The 23680-nt window shown below is 41.4% G+C and overlaps 2 protein-coding genes across 2 annotated transcripts in view; both read right to left on the bottom strand.

The window, feature by feature from the left end:
• The window catches only part of LOC147309145 (glutamate decarboxylase 1-like), a 37523-nt gene extending 19561 nt beyond the window's left edge, over nucleotides 1–17962 (bottom strand). The window contains exons 1-5 of the mRNA XM_086271584.1: nucleotides 17769–17962; nucleotides 16260–16364; nucleotides 10872–10978; nucleotides 7850–7985; nucleotides 5658–5748 (exon numbers count right to left, since the gene is read on the bottom strand). Coding sequence (XP_086127710.1) covers nucleotides 5658–5748; nucleotides 7850–7985; nucleotides 10872–10978; nucleotides 16260–16364; nucleotides 17769–17790 — 461 coding nt within the window. The 5' untranslated portion in view covers nucleotides 17791–17962. The remainder of the gene's footprint in view (nucleotides 1–5657; nucleotides 5749–7849; nucleotides 7986–10871; nucleotides 10979–16259; nucleotides 16365–17768) is intronic.
• Nucleotides 1892–3332, bottom strand: LOC147309146 (uncharacterized). Its single transcript, XM_086271368.1, has one exon. It carries the CDS (start codon nucleotides 3192–3194, stop codon nucleotides 2586–2588), a length of 609 nt encoding a protein of 202 aa, XP_086127494.1. The 5' UTR covers nucleotides 3195–3332; the 3' UTR covers nucleotides 1892–2585.
• Nucleotides 17963–23680: the final 5718 nt, after the last annotated feature.

Below are 23680 nucleotides of genomic sequence, written 5' to 3'. Positions count from 1 at the left end.
TGGATGAGAGAAAGGGGAGGCAGGAGGAGAGCCCCGAGGCAGCTGCAGGTCCGAGTGTCAGGTGAACTGAACTTCAGGTAAGAAGTTATGACCTGCAGTCTATCTGGGTCAGATATAAACCAAGTTTAGGTGGAGTTTGTTTTCGTTGTGCTGACTTTTTACAGTCAGTTACAATAACTCGTGCTGCGTGCTAGCTAGCATGACGGAGTTTCTATACAGCTGGGTGGGTGCTATGATGTTACTGATAGTGAAATTTATTTTATTCATAAGGTTAGTTAGTAGAGTTGCCAACCGTCCCGTAAAAAGATGGAATCGTCTCGTATTGAGCGAAAATATTACGCGTTTCATGTTGAGCTGAAAAAGAACAGTTTGTCCCGAACTTCAGCTAGAATGGAAAAAGACACAAAGCTGGAGTTACTCTGTGTTTACGCTGCACAGCTTCCTCTTCTTCTCTCATTCTCTCCCCTCTCTCTCCTGTTGCTACTTCAGTCATGAAACTGATCAATGATCAGCTGATCGGCTTTTCTCTCTTGTTTATTTATCGCCCACTTTGCTCCAGAAAGAGGAAACCAGCGGATGTCGCGCTAAACAACAGCAGCACGTTTAAGCTTGATCAGCTGTTGTTAGAATTTATTTAATATTAATTTCTAGTATCAGCTGATGTTTGCTGGAGCCACAGCTGTAAAGCTGCTGGTCATGATGTCGGTTTGGATATGTGGTGAGAGGGAAACATGAAGATGAAACCAGGAGATGTCCTTACTGAACCATCAGAGCTGAACAGGTGATGGAGAAACAGGTTTACCTTTTAGGTGACATGAATGAGTTGAAGGGAAGTTATGAACTGTTTCTGAGAGACAAATAACACCAGGATCCTTTTCTAAGCAGCTGACAGCTGGTAACTGTGCAGGGGCGGGCCTAGCAAAGTTTTGCCAGGGGTCCAGGTAGGGCATTAACAGGGAAAGGGGGGCACAAAGAAACACTTTCTTATTCTCATTTAAAATGTCTCGCTTTTATTAAATAATTATCTGAAGCTTACAACCAAAGTTTTTATCTGACGTAAAATGTATAGAAATCATACATATAACATTGAAGCAGCTGGAATCCATAGCTGTGCGTGTTCATGGAGCTGCATTTTCACCTGCTGGACATCACTACCTGACAAAGTTAACTGTCTTCAGAACATTGCAGAGGCCTTATTGACAGTATTTGGCTCTACATATCTGTGTGAGCAGATTTTCTCTCACATGAGTCCTCAGGTAGCCTCTGAATGCTGGACACTCGGAGACCTGTGTCTCTGAGTGGGAGACCAGAGATCACATTAACATGTGTGTCTCTGTATTAACAAACATGCCATATTGGCCCAGTTTATTTTTCTTATTATTGTTGTGAGGAGACCGTAAATAGCATTTGCATTTTCTGTTGTACAGTTCATTTGCTGTTATGGATAAAAAGTATTTTTTGTTTCAAAATAGCTGATAACTATTCGCTGATAGCTGCCAACATCTGTGCACAAATATAATTCTATAAAGTTTTTCTATATAGTTTGTAACTGTTAATATAGAGCGTTCTAAAATTGATTGCTAATGCAATCATATGGCACACTGACTTCTGAAGAAATTCTAAATGGCACTCGTCATCAGAAAGGTTGCCTACCCCTGGTTTACACACACTCATCGGCATCGGTGTAATGGTAATTTCAATTATTTCTTTAAACAGTTCTTTTTCCTGGTTGAAATGATTGTCCATATTTATTTAATGAATTAAAAATTCAAATCACAGAGGAGGGGCCTGAAAGCTGGAGGCTCTGGCTCCTATCCGGTTGTTCAGTCTGACGTCACTAGCCGTGTCTGGGCCTAAACTCCGCTGCAGGTCCATATATCAATCAGAATCAGAATCAGAATACTTTATTCATCCCGAGGGAAATTAGGGGTTACAGCAGGCAGCACGCTAATGGCGCATGCGCACTCACAAAGGAACCTTCTGACCAACTTTACACAAACATCACATTGGGCAGACATGTCAGAAGGTAGGCTGATAGGAAAAAAACAACGAAAATACACTACATGAGGTAAGAGGAGGAGAAAAAAACTCCACTCAGACTGAGCTCCTAGTGGGAGAACAGTTTGATAAAAGAAAAAACACCTCAGCACAAAAGCACATGACTATCAATACACCATAGAAACACGAGACAAGCAACAGGGGCGGGTAAAGGGTAAGAGAGAGCCGGCGTAGACAGCGCATCCAGTCCTGCAGCATCTGTGCTGGTCCAGTTGACTGCTATCATCCCCGGTAGGGCACAAGCATCGAAGGCGTTGGAAAGGGAGGGGGATGAGTGAGTGCTTATCAGTGTAAGTGTGTGTGTGTGCGTGTCCATAGTTTAGCTGAGACAGTGTCCTTCGGCCTATCAGGCTAAGTAAACAGTCCTCCAGCCAATCCAGGTGTCCTTCATGGGGCGGGAAGAATAGTCATCACACAGTCGTTATCAGGGAGTTGTTTTGGTGGGCTCCAGCCTTGGGCCTGCAGCTGGGGCCGTGGTGTCCAAATGTTGAATATTGTTGATTTCTCCTTTGTGAGCAGCTCGAATTCTAGCACTCCGAGGCTGGTCTCTCGATCTCCCGTTGAAGAGCTGCGAGCCTCCCCATGATGGTATCAAACTTCTGTTCCGTGGTGTTGTCAGTCTTTTGATTCTGAGACCTCACAACTGCAGTGATCCGTTCCGCGATGTTTTCCAACTGTCGCTCAAGGGTCTCATTTTGAGCAGGCCTCTCTCTGATGTTTCCCCTCATACGCTCAATGGTGTTGTTTTGAGCCTTCACAGCAGCTGTAAGCGTCTCCAAGGTGTTGACCATATTACGTTCGTTGTGAGAGGTCGCACCTCGTCCCGTCGCTTCGAATCCAGCGGGCAGCCTTGTGGGGGTTTGAACAGCCGGTTCCGCTTTCTTATTTCTCTGATAAACCAGGGCTAAGCCAACGCCGATCAGCATGAACCCTGTTATCATGGTTCCGAATAGGTAGATATCTTCAGCGTCCTCGATCGACAGTCCCGCCAGGCACACGGTCCTCCAGTTCTGCCACCCGTCCATCGTGTAACCGGCAGGGAAAGTCCCTCCAGGGCACTCAGGCTCTCCCGAGCCCCGACTTCTCGTTGAGAAAAGGGTGTCAATAGCACTCAGAGACCAGTTGATCAAATCCATAATTCTCTTTTAGGTTTAGAGAACGACAGTGAGAGACTGTTCCAGGGAAAGTAAATTCACACAAGACAAGACAAGGACATAGAGGCGAAGCAGGGAAGATAAGGGTGAGGAGGAGAGGAGAAAGTGCGACCGCCTTCGCTGAGAGCTCAAGAAGAAATGATCACTATGGCATTACTGAGAGTTGAAAAACTGTCTAAAGTCTTTCATCTTTAATAAAATGATCAGCGTTCTGCTCTACCAGGTGTAACAATTGAGTTTAACATTCAGGCATCCATGAAAATGGAATTTATGACATTTAACGGAGTTAGAAGTTAGCAGGGAGTTAGCTTGCTAGCTTCCATCTAAATACAATATAGCATGTCCTGACTGCGGGGTTTTGGAAACAAATTCAAACGTACAGCTCTGTTATCACTTCCAGCATAAATGAAGACAGAAAACTAAACAGCAGTGACGTTTGTAGGGTTACTGAAGTTGAGCTACCTGGTATATAATGATGTGCTACGTGACCGCTAGCGACACAGCTATGTTAGCATAATATAAACAAGCTAACTTTTTTTCCACTCGATAAAAGTTACCGTGAGTGTTCTCGGTGGTCAGGAACAAATGTAATCGCATGGCAGGATGCTGTAAAAGGACCAAACTTCAGCCAGGAGAACAACTGAGATAATCCATCCACAATACGAGGTTAGTCATTCATATACTGCTGCATGGGCTGGGCTGTAGTTACATCCTAAGGTTTTAAAAACTGAGCTTAAATAAATGATTAGCGGTAATAAAAGCCGAGGGAGGTCACAGTGATCACTGACTGTTTTAGGAGCTTTTTGAGATCAAATAGAAGAAAATACATAACATTAAACATGTTAACAACACAAAAGCCATATTAAACGCAGACTACTTTAGACCCGGAAGTAGGATTCGTCGCACTATGAGGTCTTTAAGATAAGAAGGGTCTTGATTATTCAAGAGCAGGAGGACCTTGCAGTTGCAGCAAGATTTCAATCCATTACAGCTTAGTGTGTCACCAATAGTGTTCTTGGTGAGCGTGGTTCCAGCTGCCTTCAGATCATTAACAAGCAAAGGTCAAAGGTAATTTTATATTTCCTCCATTTCCACCTTCTCACCAAGCTTTTCACTGATGGTCTTATAACAAATTCCAGCCTTGTGCAGGTTTATAAGCTTGTCACTGATGTTCCTTCACAATTTTTTAGAATTGCCCAGGTTGGAATGGAACAAACTGATTTTATAGACAGCTTTCTACATTTAACAAGTTCCAAATCCAAATCCAATTTATTTATATAGCACATTTAAAAACTTTAAAAAGTTTTCCCAAAGCGTTGTACAAGAACAAAGCAATAGATAAACCCACTCACACTAAAACACTCGCACAACACACCTTAGTTCTATCCGGTCGTTAAGTGATGACGCGACGAATCCTACTTCCGGGCCTAAAGTAGTCTGCGTTTAATATGGCTTTTGTGTTGTTAACATGTTTAATGTTTTGTATTTTCTTCTATTTAATCTCAAAAAGCCCCTAAAACAGTCAGTGATCACTGTTGACCTCCCTCGGCTTTTATTACCGCTAATCATTTATTTAGGCTCAGTTTTTAAAACCTTAGGATGTAACTACAGCCCAGCCCATGCAGCAGTATATGAATGACTAACCTCGTATTGTGGATGGATTATCTCAGTTGTTCTCCTGGCTGAAGTTTGGTCCTTTTACAGCATCCTGCCATGCGATTACATTTGTTCCTGACCACCTAGAACACTCATGTTAACTTTTATCGAGTGGAAAAAAAGTTAGCTTGTTTATATTACGCTAACATAGCTGTGTCGCTAGCGGTCACGTAGCACATCATTATATACCAGGTAGCTCAACTTCAGTAACCCTACAAACGTCACTGCTGTTTAGTTTTCTGTCTTCATTTATGCTGGAAGTGATAACAGAGCTGTACGTTTGAATTTGTTTCCAAAACCCCGCAGTCAGGACATGCTATATTGTATTTAGATGGAAGCTAGCGAGCTAACTTCCTGCTAACTTCTAACTCCGTTAAATGTCATAAATTCCGTTTTCATGGATGCCTGGATGTTAAACTCAATTGTTACACCTGGTAGAGCAGAACACTGATCATTTTATTAAAGATGAAAGACTTTAGACAGTTTTTCAACTCTCAGTAATGCCACAGTGATCGTTTGATATATGGACCTGCAGCGGAGTTTAGGCCCCGACACGGCTAGTGACGTCAGACTTAACGACCGGATAGAAAATCTGTCCATTAGGCAGCCAGGAAGCCTAAAGGATTTTCTGAGATGTATTCTACTGTGCTTCCCAACAAGGGTTTCTCCACCAAGTACTAAGTCATGTTTTGATTGGAGATCAAATACTTATTTCCCTCAATATTTTTTCTCAATGACATGCAAATCAATGTATAACTTTTGTATAATGTGACTTTTTTGAGATCTTACATGTTCGTGTTGGCTGTTGAGGTCAACCACTCGCCAGCCACACCAATCACATCCAAACCTGAAGAGAGCTGATTGAAAAAACGTGGATGACCTGAAAAACATAAGTAAAGAAGAATTAGTGTATATATAGTTTTATAGTGTGGGTTTTTTCTGTTTGGGGTTTATATATGTGTTTTTATGCTTATGAGTGCATGTGTGTGTGTGTTATAAAATAATACATAATACTTTACTACTAAGGTTTGACATTTCTTGTGTGCATTTATACATCTCCAATAAAATAAAGACAACAAAGAATGTGATTAAAGATGTACAGTAACAGAAATGTCCTTCATTATTCCCTGTAACAGGGAAGCCTTGTTCCACCAGCAGTTCCGGTTAAAAGGGTTTTTTCCTTCCCACTGTCACCAAAGGACGTGCTCAGAGGGGTCACATGATTGTTGAGGTTTTCCCTGTATTCTTTTAGGCTCTTCACCTTACAGTATAATGCACCTTGAGGCAAGTGTTGTTGTGATTTGGGGCTATATAAATAAAACTGAATGAAACTGAATGTATTTGATGTCTGACTATTGTCTAAAGAATATTTAATCAATTTCTTTCTAACAACCCACATTCTGTTAACCAATACTTTTTATACCTATAGTGGTGCTCTTAAGGCATCAGATTGTTTGTTTGGAAACACTGGCATAAAAAGAGTAACTTTGGTGCATGCATCATTTTACAGTATTTCGGCAGCTGTGCTTGGGTGTGCGCGTGCGTGCATGTGTGCTTGAGTGCATTGGGTTTGGAGTGGCTGACTTGCCAGCATCCCACGAAGGTGCCTCTGACTTTTAAATGTTTGGCTCTTGGTGAGTGGGTTGGGTAAAGTAAATTCAGTTTCCCGATGAATAATGCAGTGGCAATTTTTTAGACAGCATAGATAAAATGCATAAGGTTGATTAGAGTGGTGTAGTGGTGTCCTCGGGATTCCCATATGCTTGTTTGCCATTCACCTAGGGACCATTTTTGATCCAAGGGTTACAGACACAATTTTCTTTTACTGGACCTTCTCCACTCATGTCTCCTTGCAAGTCTCTTCAGTTAAAACATATCATCTCCATTAGAAGAAAAATTGAACCTGGATTTCAAATTTAGGATTGACGACTTTGTTGTTGACGAACCTGCCCCCCTGGCTCGTTACCCACATCTGGTCAGAATTTCGAGGCAGTGGGAATATATTTTCTTAGAAAACTTGTGACATGCTCAATAATTACTTTATCTGCTGTATACGAAAAACACGGGAGAACTTGGACCAGGAATGCTTCGCTAATAAAGAGAGTTTCAATCAAGCAAAAACATTTTCAGTCTAGTCTGGTGAGATCTTAAAAACTCAATGTCACTATCATACACAGGACTGAGGATAACGGTGCTGATTGGAAGAGGAAATCTCATGGTGAAATTTTCCTTAGCCATAGAAGCAGCATCAGTGGTGAATATTATTAAGTATTTTATTACTCCTTCTGTTTACACTGATAAAGTGATGGCAGCTGAGATATTAAAGGTAAGGGCAGTGTTGGAAAATATGAAAGTTTTTTTTATAAATGTTTTTTCTTTTAGCTTGTGGTTAATTTATAATGCTGCTATGCCACAAACTACTCCATAAGACACTGAAAAACAAATTGTTCCTTGCATTTTCCACAAATGACAGAGAACAAGGTCAGAAAGTACAAGTAATATATTTTCCAACGCACTTCCTGCCATCAAATGTTTTAGAAAAGGTTCTTTGTACTAATCAGTGGGGAAAGCAAATATTTGCAGCCAAGGTTCATTAGGAAAATGTAGACTGCATAAAGAAGTTATGGTTCTACATTGTGACTCAAAACCTGACTTGGTTCTACATTCGCTGGAGCACTTGGACAAAACTAGGCTTATTCACTGCTGTTTAGTGTGCTAAAAACCAATTATATTTTTCAAAATAAATACATAAACAATTAAGTATTAATAACAAGGACCTGCAGAAGCACTTCAGCAGATTGCATGGTACACTGAGCACATCTGAATCTCAAGTGATCCAGGTAACGTAATTTGCATAGAGACAAATCCTCCATTGTTGAGTGGAACAGAACTTCTTTGTTTTTTAAGTTGCAAAAGAAACACACATCTGTAGGTAAGAACTCAGACCTGACACAATAAACATATTTTAGTACTTCCCATACCTGTACTAACACCATATTTGAGGGTGTCTCTACAGTCCACTAGTAACTGCTCCAGAGTTTCTGGTTGTACTGGCAGGTCAAGACTGAAGCCCTCCAGTCCCTCCTTTAGCTGATGAGGATGATGGAAGTCCAGCACCTACATGGTAGATACTATTTTTTACATTTTAAAATCATACACATTTTAAATCCTACACATACATAAAAACATTTTCAATCATGTCAGTTTCGCTGGGATTTTAATATGGGGACTCATTCCTCTATCATTTTATTAAGAATTACATTTTTTGCCAGTAGGTAGAAGTGAAAAGTGAAAAACAGGATTAACAGCATACATGTGCTTTACATATATTACAAATAGACAAAGTAATTTGAAATTAATGACTATTATTTTAGTTTTTTAGATATTAAAGTAATTCTATAAACACAGAATAACCTGTAAAACTACTGTATATACACTACTGGCCAAAGGTTTTTAGAACACCCCAATTTTTTGAGTTATTTATTGCAATTCAAGTCGTTCAAGTCCAATGAATAGCTTGAAATGGTACAAAGGTAAGTGATGAACTGCCAGAGGTTTAAAAAAAAGGTAAGGTTACCCAAAACCAAAAAAGAATGTACATTTCAGAATTATACAAAAAGGCCTTTTTCAGTGAAAACAACGTGAGTCAACAATTTAAAGCTGTTCTGCAGTAGTGGAGGTTGATTAAGCCTTGAAAGCTGGTTCTACTAATTCCTACAGGTTTGTTGTAGTGTGTAGTGTAGTTGTAGTGTGTTGCTACAAAAATGGTGAGAAAAAGGCAATTAAGTAATGTTGATCCAGTGCTTGTTACTGGGAAAACAGTGTACAGTTCTAGTTGGGAAGATCCCCACAGAAATGCATATAGGTTAATTATGCAGTCTGTGATGCTGTTGACATATTCACCATTTGGATCACAGAGCGTGTCCCAGTCAGGAGTTATGCAGAGCCTTGCTGGCTTCCTGACTCCACCTCCTCACAGACTTGGTGACAACAGGAGTGTGCAAAACAGAAAGTCCATGTTTTACAGTCAAACACACTGCTGGAAAGTTGTCACAGTGGACTCCAGACTGGCATTACACTACTAAGAAGAATATTAGGACACTAATGGTTTACACTAAGGCTGAACGATTTATCGTTTTCTGATCAAAATTGCGATTTCAGACAAAGTTATCACGTGATCACCAAAGCTGCGTTTTTTGTAGCACTCCTAACTGACCCAGGATCTGTAGGTTTTTTATGTTTTTTTTTTAACACACACATGTCATCTCTCTACCATCCTGCCAAGCTCACCAATCAGAAGTGGCATGCTACTGGACAGGTCACGCTAACCAATCAAAACTAGCTGGCCCCTTACGCTTTGAAATCTGAACATGTGATGATGGCTTCAGCCGAACCAGAAGCGCAGTTAGGAGATTTCTACGGTGGCCCTGAGAGGCCAAACGGACTGCAACTTAAGAAAACACCAGCAATAAGAAAAACGCTGCAAAAGCACACAGAACACAATGGAAATAGGAAAAACGACAACGGAAATAGGAATAGGAAAAAACAGATTTCCAAAAGCACAAGGGAAGTGTTTCTGGGAGACAATAACCCGGCGGACCAGTTGCAGGAACCCAAAACACGGTAGGTGTGCTTTATAATGATTCATATAATACTAATGACAGATTTTTAGGCTAATAGTTAGGCTAACACACTTACCTCTCATCTTTTCTTTCCTCACAAAACCGATAGATCCTCCACTTCTCTTAAGTGTCTCCCATCGCAATTCTTAGCATATTTTGGTCATCAGTATTATATGAATCATGATAAAACACACCTATCATGTTTTGGGTTCCTGGAACAGGTCCATCAGGTTATTATCTCCCAGAAACACTTCCCTTGTGCTTTTGGAAATCAGTTTTTTCTTATTTCTGTTGTAATTTTTCCCATTTCCATTGTGTTCTGTGTGCTTTTTCAGCGTTTTTCTTATTGCTGGTGTTTTTTTTAAGTTACAGTCCGTTTGGCCTCTCAAAAACCAGGATGTTGGTCATTTGGGAGTATTGCGCGTTTGAGGCTGCAGATGTGCACCAGAAACAGGTACTGTGCAACACCTGTTGCATTAAAGTTGCAACATGTAGCGGAAACATAACCAACTTATACTGACACTTGAAAAATCACCACAGGCATTTGCATGAGGAGTGCATGACAAAAAAGTCTGCTGAAAAGTCTAGTGAAAGTGGCGCTCAGGTTCATTGTAGCAAACAGTCTATAATTACTGCATCTTTTGACAGCTGAACTCTGTTTGATGAGAGCAGCAAAAGATATCAGGCCATAACAAATGCCATAACATATTACATTGTCAGGGACATGGTGTTTGTTAACACGGTCACTAAATACAGATTTAAAAACCTCCTTTGCATGTTGGACAGAAGATATGTGATACCCTCCCGCATCTACTTCAGCCAGGTTGCCATCCCACAGCTATATGCAGAGTGTAAAGAAAAAGTAGTAACAGAGCTGAAAAATGTAGAGTAAGAATGCACATGCATGTTTCTTGTTAATAAATACATTTGAAAGCACTTCTTACCTTTAGTTTTCATCCTTACATCATATTAATAGCTTTTAATGCTCTGATGGTATGATGTCATCTTCTGTGATGTTTGTAAATCTTGTTTGTAAATCTTACTGTACATTGTGAATTTTGTGCTGAAGCTTAATTTGAAGAATATCATGAATTGAATTGAAATCATAATTAGATCATTTCTAAAACTGTTCGGCCCTAGTTTACATATTAGTCTATCAAGGGAAAGATCACGAGTTGTATTCCAGGAGAAGACACAATCCCTTTAGGGTTGCACCAGGAAGAGTATTTGACAAAAGAAACAAAAAAAAGTTTGGCAAATTAATCATGTGCCTGATCTGGCAAGCACTTGTGAATAGGGGTACTGCTGTATTCTGAATCACGTACAGAGAAAGCTACTTTGATCAAAGTACAACTGTTTAAAGTAATAATAGAAACAGTACCTTAGAGCTCCTCTGATTGGACTTGCATATAAAACCCAACAAGATGCCAACCAGTTCCTGCAGAAATCCTCTGGTCATCTCCTCACCGCCTGAAGCTGGGAGCAGGTCTGCGCACAGACACACACACACACACACACACAGTCATACGCACACACACACACACAGTCATACACACACACACACACACACACACACACACACACACACACACACAATCCTTTCATAAATGTCAGGTGCCTAAATACTATTTGTTACTTGTAAGATGAAGCATGCACCAAAGCCAGTGTTTCCAATCAAACAATGTGATGCCTTAGCACCACTATAGGTATGAAAAGTCTTGGTTAATGGAATGTGGGTCATTAGAAAAAGAAATTGATTAAATATTCTATACAAAATAGTCAGACATCAATTAAATTCAGTTTAATTCAATTTTATTTATATAATTCCCAATCACAACAACAGTCCATCTTTGTGGACAAGTTGTGGGAAGCCCCCAGTATATTAGGCCTATCCCAGCATAACTAAGTGCTGGCTCAGGGCCGCCTGAAAAAGGAAAGTTTTTAATCCTAATCTTAAAGTAGAGAGGGTGTCTGTCTCACGAATCCAAATTAGGAACTGATTCCACAGAAGTGGGGCTTGAAAGCCGGAGGATCTGCCTCCCATTACACTTTTAAATATCCTAGGAACAACAAGTAAACCAGCTGTCTAAAAAGCAAGTGCTCTATTAGGGCGATATGGGGTTTGATTATTCAATACCTTGTAAAGTTAATATGGAAATAATATATGCTTCCTCCTTCTAGTCCCTGTCAGTACTCTCGCTGAAGCAGTTTGGTTAAATTGAAGACTTTTTTCAGGGAGTTACTAGGACATGCTGATAATGAATTACAATCTTCCAGCTTAGACATAATAAATGCACAAAATATTTTTTTAGCATCACTCTGAGACAAGATGGCAGCTCTGGAGGCCAGGATCACTGAATTGGAGACCCAGCTGCGTGCCCTTGAAATATCTGTAGCTAGACAGGCCCTGTAGCCGGTGCAGTCGAAGGTAGTGTAGACTGTTACAGCACATGAGTTAATAACTGAACAACAAATCATAAACAAAAAGCTGTAGTTTAAGTATAAATGTTGTTTTCAATAAATTACATGCTCAGAAAATATTTTGTCTCACTCCCATTTCTTCTTGTTGCATGTTGAAGCGCTATACTTGTAACCAACCGATTGTATAGGAATTTCTTTCACTTATGTATTAATCATGTTATTGTAATGCCTTGGTGCCACTGGATTTTAACATGTCTGACACTCATACGTAAGACAAATGGTAGGGGGTGTAGTAAGGATGTTGGGGGAAACAGGAACTCCAGAGGACCAGTCTTTTGTCTCTTTGAGGACTCTGGTAGGTAGCAAGGGAGTGTGAACCTTAAGGTGTGAAACAGCTGTGTGCTGCCTTTTGTTCCTGGAGAAGGTATTTAACTGAGAGCCACGCTGGGCTCAGTGAGACTCTGCTGACCGTCTGTCCCGCGGTCATGCAGGGACTTCATCAAGCTTGGTTGTCTGTTCTTTGTGTGTTTGGATCAAAGAATGTTAGCTACCGCTCACCGCTCGTCTGCAGGCTTTATTTAAATGGAAAAATTTCCACAATTATATAGTATTTATTTTATTGTCATTGTCAAGAACAATGAAATTGCGTTTGGGGCTTCCATACAACCCAACACATGCAAAATATGATTTTTATTGGTATTTGGGAGCCAAATTCATGCAGACAGGAGCCGGACTTTATTTTGATGGGCACACCATGTGGCCAATACAAATATAGATGGGATCATACCATTATGTAAAAGAAAGGGGGGCAGACATTTTGAAGACAGCTACACAGAGAGACGGGGGAGTCAGATTTAAATGGAAGCGTGTTGGGAAAAAGTAAAGAAACGAATTTCAATGACGTTGGAGACTGCAAACCTAAGTGCAGAATTTATCAAATTAGGAGCTGGCTAAAGTGATACCCATTTTTATCTTCAGCCATTTTCCACCGTGGAGGACAAAAGGCTTCAGGTTTCAGACTGAGCCATGGCTCATTGTCTGAGTGTCTAAATGAGTCTCACAGGCCTGAATGTGTGTTTGAAGCCGTTTATAATTGTTAACTTGTTTGATCTGCTGCTCACCACAAATAAGCACCAACAGAAACTTTGGACTTTTGACTGTATTTTTACAAGTTTTACAGCTTTTCCTAATGATAAAAACCTCCCTTATGGCCGTTCATAAAACACTAAGTAACTAAGCCATAAACAATGAAATGGCAGAAAGGTTTCACTTACTATTATAGAAATTTCCTTTTTTTATGACTACAGTTAAGAAAAGGGCAGTCTGGGCAATGAGCTACCAGAAACTTTTCTGTAATTTTACAGATTTATTTATTGAAGTTCAAAGTCTTGCTGACAGATTTCTTCTTTGTCACAGCAACTTTTTTTTTATTATGCAGAAAAACAGTTCAAATGTAACTTCTTTACACTGACAGAAAGAGGAGTTTCACTGGTTCAGGCCACTAAAGATCAAAGTGGGCAGTATGTGGCCTGTGATGTAAAATTAGTTTGACACCTCTAGTGCAAAACGAGCATTAAACAGAACTGGTCCAACCATTAATCTTAGTGTGTGAAGAGGACTCTCCATTTACATGCACAAACTGGAGTCTATTAGATAGATATGATACAAACCACTGCAGTGCAGTACCTGTAATACCTACAGCATGTTCTAATCGCTCTAATAGGATATTATGGTCGACAGTATCGAACGCTGCGCTGAGGTCTAGCAGGACAAGCACAGAGATGAGTCCACTGTTCTTATGGTCCAGGTAGGAAATGGTGTGCAGAGCCAGCACTGTTGTATAATCTGTGGATCTATCTGGCCTGTAGGCAACCTAAAAAGGGTCAAGGGTAGCAGGCAGTGAATATGTGATATGAGCTTTGACTGTATGCTTATAACCATGGAGGTGAGTGCTACTGGGCAATCATGATTGAGGGAGCTCACACTGGGTTTCTTCAGAACAGGGATGATAATGTTATTCTTGAAGCATGAGGGGACTACAGACACCAGCAGGGAGAGGTTAAAGATGTCTGTGAAGACATCTGCCACTACGTCAGCAGCATGGTATCATGGTGTGGAGGGGCAATGCAAGCAGTGGTGCAGAACACCGCTGTAAACTCTCTGGGCAGATAAAACGGTAAGACGAGGTGTTCATGATCAGGAGAGAACCCTTATGAAACTGCTTGTACATCCACACACCACTGTTTTATGCACACATCAATTCCCCTGCACTTACCCAACTTTGTACAGTCCTAACGGTTATTGAAAGAACAGAAAGGTCCATTGGAACAATGGTCAATGGGATCCACCCATGTCTCTGTAAAATGAAAGACATTACAGTCCTTAACAGGACGTAGTTCGTCTAGCTTGGCATTAGCTAGAAGAATGCTGGGAAGTGGGGAACGGTGTTGTCTGTTCCTCAGTTTGACCAGGACTCGAGGTCTTTTCAACCCTTTCCTCCGGCGGTTTTTCCATACCCACGTACAGTCAATTGGTGTGGTTCCTGATTGTGAATATTTGAGGACATCTAAAAGAGTATCTGTCATAGGTGACCAGTGCATTGCATGCTAAAAAAATAGCGCTACACGAGAAAAATGCAAAACTGAGGAGAACATCGAGTGATGGCAGCCATCCCCACTGGTGCCATCTTACTAACAGACTGCATGTGCATTTGAGAGTTTTACCAGGGAAGAAAGCATCTGAATTGATGCTTTCTTTATCAGAGGAGCCACAGTATCCAGAGTTGTATGATGTGAAGATCTAATACTGTTAAAAAAGATAATTGGCCTCTGTCCGAGCAGTGTTCAGGTAGCTGCTCTGCACTGTGTTAAATCGAGTATTTTACCTACTTTACACAATTTGCTTTACATAACTGGCCTCACTCACCTATTCATTCAAACACATTTTTCTATGCTTTTAAGTGTTTTCTATCTAACATTAACACACATTCACACTTTGGTGGATGCAACTTGGGTTAGTATATTGCCCAAGGATATTTGGCATGATGACTGCACCAGCCAAAGATCAAACCACCAACCTTCCAATGAAAACCAAAGAAATCATCAGACAAAACGGGGTTTCAGTAAATACTTAGAAATGTTCACTTTCTATGCCATATGTGAGAATAAGATCCAGAGTATGATTAAAGTAGTAAGTGGGTTCTTTAACATTTTAAGAGAGCCAGTTGAGTAGTAATAGATTAAATGCCATGTTGAGGATGTCATTTTCAGTATCTACATAGATGTACTAAATCACTGAATCCACTACATCAGTACAATATAAGTTTGAGAAATTAGACAGAAACTCTGTATAAGGACCAGGTGAATGATAAATAAAAACTTCACAGAACACACAGATCACATTGAATGTCCATGTGGGGTTTTGAGAGAAATATCACACTGTCAACTTCACACAGATACACAAATGTAGGCCGTGTTCCTGTCCCAGTGTAAACCTGGGGTATCTGGGCCTCCTGAAGTAAAGCAGAACTTAATCATTTGTGTGTAAATGATCACTATTTATTATAGTTGTGGTCAAACACGTTGTCACATATCTGTGTATTTGTGCGTGGATTTGAGCATGCATATGCGAGTCCTCAAAAATTACACACAAATCACAGTACAGATTGATAAATCTTTGTTTATGTTCATATTGTATGAATTCATAACACTTTTGAGGTAAATTTCTCTCCATATGTCTGGGTCTTTATGATTGATTAATAAAGTTGTTTACACTTTTCCTCCTCTGCCTGCGCTTCGAGGATTCTAACAGTTAGTATGACTTGGGGTGTTGATTCATGTCAAATAATATAATCCTTCTGCTGTAACCAGGTTTCTGTAAGGCAGAATAAATCAATATATTGATGAATTATTAAATCATATTCTACTTTCTTTGTTATTTCTTTAATGTTGAAATAAACGTTTGATGATATTTGGTTTGTTTTTAAGTGGTCAAACACAGTCTTTATAGGAATGGGGTTTTGGGAGTATAACAGGAGGAGAGAAGCTGCAGAGAGGCGTATAAGACTGCAACTCTGCCTTCTGGTCTCAACCATGGACAATTATTTTGCAGGGGATTTAATAAATTTGGCCAGATTTGTGTAATAGGACATTATCTAAACATTTTTATTAAATGGGCTACACCACTGTGAGATGTAACAGAAAGAGTAAATGAGACTGTACAGCAGAGAGAGCCAACACCAAGTGACAGCACCACCCATCATTTATTTATTAAAATGTTGCTAACTGGAATCTTCACTTGCTCTTCCTGTGATGATAAAAACCAGACCTGTACGAATCTGTGTTCTCACCATTGCTGTAGATGCCACTGAAGTCAGGTGGTGCCAGTTTTCTTTCACTAAATTCTGAGCTCCGCTTTGGTTTGTCCGTGCTAGCTGTTTCACCAAAGTCCCTGTCTGAAATCACAATATGGAAGATGATCCCTGGAGGACTTTCCTTATAACTGACTGAAACTGTGTGTGTGTGTGTGTGTGTGTGTGTGTGTGTGTGTGTGTGTGTGTGTGTAGATATAGATATATATATATATTTATTAGGGGTGCAACAATACTCGTATCGATATTGAACCGTTCGATACAGTGCTTTCGGTTCGGTACATATATGTATCGAACAATACAAAATTTTGTGTTGAGCGCTCAGTGGATCTGCGTTCGACTACTCCGCCTAGGCTGCACCGTTGAGCGCAGATCCACTGAGCGCAGCGCAAGCTAGCAAGACAGAAGCTAAGCTCGTTGCAACATGGCTACTGCCTCAACGCTACCCGAAACTGAACCTCCCCCACCCTCATTCAGATCTGGCGTTTGGAACTATTTTGGTTTTCATGTGAAGTATGACCCTGAAGGTAAGCGCATCATGGACAAAAGTAAAACAGTATGTTGGATGTGCCATGCAATGCTCAATTGGTGGGAACTAGTGCGTTAGCGCAGTTAGCTCGTTAACGTGTTGACGCCGTCCAGCCCCACACACGGGGCGATCCGCGGTAACTCGTTAACGGAGATTTGCCGCGTTATGGCATTAATGTCATTTTAACGAGATTAACGATGACAGCACTAGTGGGAACACAACGAATATGACTGCACATTTACTCCGACATCATCCTGGTGCAAAGACAAGTGGAAGCAGACAAAAACAACAAGCACGCATGTTACAAACTTTACCCGAGTCATTTAGACAGCCGTTAGCACAGGATTCTCCTTGTGGGGACCTGATATGTTTAATATGCTGCTGAGAATATAGCCCAGAAGAAGCGGATAGTATAGCTTTTATTTTGGAAAGAGACATTTCTCTGTAATAAACTCTCTTTTCCAAAGATGAGTGATTTCTCGATCTTAGATTTATTATTTTGTTGTTTCAGCAACATTAAATTTAAAAACTGTACTTCTGAGTTAAAATATATATTTATAATTTTAATAAATGGCATGAACTTTTTTTTGTATTGAAAGAATATCAAACCGTGACACCAAAGTATCGAACCGAACTGAAACATGAATTTTGTGTATTGTTGCACCCCTAATACATATATATATATATATACATATATATATATACACACATATGTATATATATATATATATATACATATATATATATATATATATATAGAGAGAGAGAGAGAGAGAGAGAGAGACATATGTATATGACAGCTACACATGGTATTTTCACTAAAAATACTTTCTGAACAGAGTGTATATCTCTGCAGCTAACATGACAAACTCTTCAAGTGAAACTGCATATTTCAAAAACAAAAATCTTAAAGTCCAACATATCTAATAAACATGTATTTGGAAAGCAATGTCTCTTACCTGACAGCTTTAGGAAATTCATATCCGTACAAATCAGAGTCAACTGCTGAAATATGTTTCAAAGTAACTTGGTTGCATCCCACTATAAATTAAAAAGCAGTCCGATGAGAGATCCTCAGAAACATATTTCCAGTTTCACTTTTTCTTAGCGAGAATATAAACTGGATAAACAAACAATACGGTTACTTAGTTCTAAGTTCATACAACCTAAGACATACAAACACTGTGCTAGTCAGTGTACTGCATTTAAAGGACTGCAGGCAAAATAAGGTGTGGCCCACACAATGCTACTATGAGTGTGAGTAAATAGTTTCAAACAAGCACACCTGCGTGTGGTTTTGATTATAAAACATAAAAAGGCTTGGATAAATATTTGCTTGAAACTTGAATGAGCAGATTTTTAGTATTTGTGATGCACATTTGATTATCATTAGGTGTATGCAATTTCTGATTCACATTTAACCAAGCCACGGGTGTTGCATCAGGAAGAGTATCTGGCATAAAATCTTTGCTATATTAAACATGAATTATCTAGAATGACATGTCCATAGCAGATAGTTCAGGGCATGGGTTAACAATGGCTGCCCTCCAGTGCTGCTGGCCAAAAATGTCCTGGAGGAAACTGTGCTACTGCTCGCCAAAATAAAACAAAGAAGGGAAAGGTGGTTCAGAAGCAATGAGACATGGACTTTGGAGGTGAGACTAGGGATTTTAAAAGTGGAGACTATGAGAGCTGGTTGATATGAAGGAGAGAAGGAAGGTAGATATAATGTATGTGGATGAAGCCAGGTTGAAGAGAAGTAAGGCCAGGAGCACCGGAGGTAGATTCACTGTGCACTCAGGTGATTAATGTACTGGCTCTTGTAAACCCTTTTCTCTTCACAAAGCACTTTATACAATCTGCCCAAGCACTTTTTAAAAATGTTTTTTTCTAAGTAAGTGCTATCTATCCAACATTTACACACGTTCGTAGTCCTATAGAGGTGGAATGTGAAGTAAAGAGGAGCCTGCAGATTGTTGTAGTCTTTACCTTACAAAATAAAGAGTCTCGAGGCAACTGCGGTAGTGATATGGCGAAATAGAAATAAAATTGAACTGAACTAAACTGAACTGAATTGCAGAATGGTGGTACGAGGGAATGTCTCTAAGCTACTAAAATGGTAGTCTATAGGATGACTGCAAAGTGATGCTGGTAGACGATGTCACATATTAGTCATCTGTTACCATCTATAGTTTTCTCTGAGCCCCTACGCAATCAGAGCAGTAGAGGCATGTTTAGCCGGTGATTTCAGCGCTAGTCTCACAGGTAATGTAAGCAAGCCACTTTCCTCTGCCCTTTCTGATGTTTTCAGTTCCTCCTGACTGGTCAGCAAGCCACTCTCTTCTGCCCTATTTGGTGATGTCAGCAGGCCTCCTCCTCTCTGCCCTGGTTAGAGATGTAAGCCATCAACTCTCCTCTGTCGTAGCTTGTGATGTCAGTAATTTACTCTCCTCTGCCCTGGCTGGTGATTTCGGTTCTGGCCTGGCTGATGAGTTCAGCAAGCGAATTTTCCTTTACCCTGATGTCAGGAAACCACTCTCCTCTGCCCTGGCTGGTGATGTCGTCAAGCCTCCTCTCCTCCACACTGGCTGGTGATGTCAGCAACATCACCAGCCAGTGATGGGGGCTACTTTACAAGGGGGCTTGTGCTGCATGCTTAGGCCATCTTCAGTACACCAGGACCTGGGCTGCTGGCTGAGGCAATCTACACCACACCAGAGCCTTTACTGCACGCTGGATGAGGCCATCCACATTTAACCAGGGCCTGTGCTGCTGGATGAAGTCATCTAAAGCTAACCACTGTCTGTGCTCCTGGTTGAGGTTATCTACATTACACCAGGGACTTTCCTGCTTGCTGAGGCCATTTTAATTACACCAGGACCTGGGCTTCCAGCAAATAGTAAACAGAGCCTCACCAGGGTCTGTGCTGCTGGGTGAGGCCATCTTCACGACACCAGGGTCTGTCCTGCTGACGGAGGCCACCAACGTTACACCAGGGCCCATGCTGCCGGATGAGGCCATGTACATTTCACCAAGGCCTGTGCTTCTGACTAAGCCATCTAAAGCACACCAGGGCCTGTCCTTTCTCTGAAGCCATCTATACCACACAAAGGGCTGTGTTACCTGCTGAGCCCATCTACATTAATGTCAGCTTGTGTCATTAGTCAGATTATTCAAACGAGCTTGCAAAGAAAAGCGTCTGGACTTCTTTAAGTTATTGAAGACGTTTCACCTCTCATCCGAGAAGCTTCTTCAGTTCAAATGGCGTTTTCCCATCTGCTGCCTCACCTGCACCGGAGTATTCGCCTCAGAGAGTGGGTGTCTCTCGCCACGCTTCGGCCGCTCCCTCTCTCGCCACTCCGCTCCTCGCTCACCCACCGCCTGCCCCATTCATCGCACTTTCCACGTCGCCAGGGCGCCGCAAATCTGCCTCCCATCTCGCCTCGATGGAGGCTCTGTCGCTCGCCGCGCCTGCTACTACATCTAAGAGTAGGCGAGGTTCACGCCGCCACCACGTTTCCTGTTCGGAGCAGCAGCATCCGGTGGTGAGCGAAACTGACTTTTTTCTTTCACCTCGCCATAATCCAGAGACTGTTCACCATCCACCTAAGCCAAAGACTGTGTACTATGATTATATTCTGGACTACCCAATTAATACTCACCATCCTGCCTCCAAAGAGACTATTCCACCATCACAAGCCACTGCTAAAGGCATTATCCCCGCTAAACCTGATAGTTTCTCCCATTCCCTCATTATTTCCTCACCCATCGCTCAGCCATTTCCTGCCAGCACGGTGGCCCAGATTCGGCCTTCCCCTTCACCTGTTTCACCTTCTCAGGTGAAGGCAGCTAAGGCTCAGCCTGTCCGTGTAACACCCCAACCTGTGCCAGCTCCCAGGACGAGAGCAGCTGTGACCCAGTCTGTCTCCACACCTGTTCCTGTTTCTCGGGTGGGGGTGACTGGTGTCCAGCCACCTCCCGTGCCTGTCCCAGCGCCCAGGCTGAGGGCAGCCGGAACCCAGCCTGACCTCGCTAGAGGCTCGGAAGAGCTAGCCTCTCCACCTGTCACTCCACCACTTCATCCACCTCCTGATCCTGCCTTTCATGCACTAGGACTATCCCTAGTTAGGCTAGCTGACCTGTCCCCTGCTCAGGCACCAGCTTTACTAGCCCAGGCTGCAGCGTTGTCACCATCTTTAGCTCTGCCCGTAGATCCGCCAGCCTTAGACTCACCAACCTCTGTTCATCCACTAGCCTCCCCCATAAAACCAGCTTCTTGCTTAAGTGAAAATAAATGGATGGTGTTTTTTTGCGCTAGTAAAGTTGTGGAGTTGTATTTTGTCTCGCATCAATTATATCGTCAGTTATATCGTTATCGCAAATTTTCAAATATATATCGTGATAAATATTTTTGGCCATATCTCCCTGCTCTAGTTCATATCACTCTTTATAGCCTATTAGTTTCATGTTCGATGCACTCCGAGGTCATAGCAAATTAGAACAAACATCCTACTGAGTGATTTTGCAGAACTACCTTCTATTTCTAGAGTTGCTAATTATTTGGCATTATTGCAGAAAACCAGCCTATGAAATGGATGAAATCGTGGCTGAGTTCCAGCGCTACACAAGGGACCTGCTTCAAACAAACCACCATGCCAATCAGATTACTTCTTCCATGTGAGGGTGAAGAGGTGACCCTTCTGGATAAGATGGTGAAGGTTTGTTGAACAGTGTGGTAGTAACACCAGGGAAAAATTAAACTTGCTCCTGTTAAATATTCTTAAGTCTTTTGCTGTATAAATAGCGGTATTTTTTCCCCCAAAAGATACAGTAAATAAGTAATGTTAGTAGTGGGTGATATCATGTAAACACTGTCATGATTTGGTGTAAACATTTTGTCATTTGTAAACTATAAATGACATGGATTCTACACTGTTACTGATGTGATGTTCTATAAAGTGGTTTTAATAAAATAAAAAAGAGGCAAAAATTAGTTTGTTTCTTTATTCAACTTTTGAACAGTGGGACTCAGTCAGTACATATTCAGTAAATGCAAATTATTTACACGGCAGTGCACTACAGGCATAAATCTAGACCCCTATAGATAAAACATGATGGCATTATAGCAGTGACAACTCCTCCACAGTAGCAGGTGGGAGGTTTCTTTTTTGAGGACGGCTCCTTTTACCTGTCACTACAGATGGTCTGTTTATGTTTTGATCAAGAGCCTTTTTTTGGGCAGCTGAAGAGGAGAAGTCTGTCTTATGGCCAACCTCTGGCTGTATCTTGGTCATATTACCCAGCAAAACCCAGTATGCAGGTTCATCTGTAACAGTCCTTGTGCCACAGATCAACACTGTTGCTTCTACATTAAACAGAAGAGCAGCGACGTGGGTGCAGGTCTCTGCGACTCCGGCCATGCAGCTGCAGTGGGCGGCTTCAACCTTCCCTGTGATGCTCACAGTGACCCATGGCTGCAATGCTGGTTCATTCAGTCTTTGAGAGTGCAGGACCTGAAACACACACAAACTTCATTTAAAGACAAGAACTAATGAGCCAAGGCCGACACAAATGTGTTTTATCTACTTTATCATAAATGTACATACATGTAATTTTTCATTTTATTATGCATCCATCTATAGAACGCTGCATGTTATAGTGTAAATCTGCCTGTTCTCTCTCAGAAACCTGCCTGCAGAAAATAAACCTAAAGTATGTAATGCAAGGATGTCTTCACTTTCAAAATGGAGAAAGCATAAAGTGACCATTATGAATCACTTAATATGATAAGGAGATTCTGCAGGTCATTAATCAATGTATATGTAAGGCAGTGACTGGAATAAGTCACAAGGTGTCACTGTTGAGCTGCATATGTATGGTAGATCTAAGCAATTTTGACTATTTGTCCTCTGCAGGACACCGTAGTTCAGATTTCTCGTTCGCGCGGGCGCCATCTTGGTTCAGTGTTTACTGTGATTTGAAAAGGGCCAGCAGCAGAGTTGGAGTGGTGTTTGCCCCAGCATCTGAATAAACGGCACGGTCCGAGCCACAAATTGAACGCCTGTGTCCGACTGGTCTCTCTACTGTGCACCCCAATCCAACACAAACTTACACAACGCAGAGTCCGGGGTGTAGGGAGGCCCCTGCACTGGTTGGGTTACATATACAGTTAAAATAAAATGTATTGTTAGTGACACAAGATACAAATATTGAAGCAAGATGTATAATTAGAATTATTTATAATAAATCTGAATAAATTATTGCAATTTCTTTAACCATAAAGAATAACTAAATCCTTCAGGCAATGTCACATCAATGCACTGAACTCACTGTTATCTCTCTAACAGCCTCCACATGTTCTCACTGTAATTTCCCCTCATGAATGAATTTATGCTGCACTAATCTGAATGTTTGGAGGGAAATCAAACGCATTTCACTCGCAGTACCCGAGCTGACTTGCCTTTGTTTGAATGACAACTTGTACGCGCTGACTCCACAGACAAGGTACGAAAATATGTCAGGCTACGTCAATAGCGCTAGGTGTTCGGGGTTTCTACTCCACGGCCGTATGTCATACGGGTCCACATTTCCAATGCACGCTATTTCTGCAAGTACCGCTGCTTCACCTCTGAACGCAATACAGTCCATTCTCTTTTGAGCTGCTTTTAAGCATCTTTCTTGTAGTCGTCGTTCCAACACTGTGTTTGTTTTGATTTATAGACCCCGAAAATGGCGCCGCGCTCCAACAATGCATTACGCCGTCACGTCAACTCAAAGCAAAAGTCCGCGGTGATCTGAAAATGATGTACCGGGAGTTGTGCCGTTCTCGGCGGCTTCAGTGACCCTCGAGCTCCCGGCTAGCTGTCGAGCT

This window comes from Aulonocara sp. 'chitande type north' Nkhata Bay, linkage group LG18, assembly GCF_057382095.1.
Source record: "Aulonocara sp. 'chitande type north' Nkhata Bay isolate Kocher_YH1m ecotype deep benthic linkage group LG18, A_spYH_male_GT1.1, whole genome shotgun sequence".
Lineage (NCBI taxonomy): Eukaryota > Metazoa > Chordata > Actinopteri > Cichliformes > Cichlidae > Aulonocara > Aulonocara sp. 'chitande type north' Nkhata Bay.
Note: the sequence above shows the minus strand (reverse complement) of the source record. Positions and strands in the feature narration are given on the sequence as shown.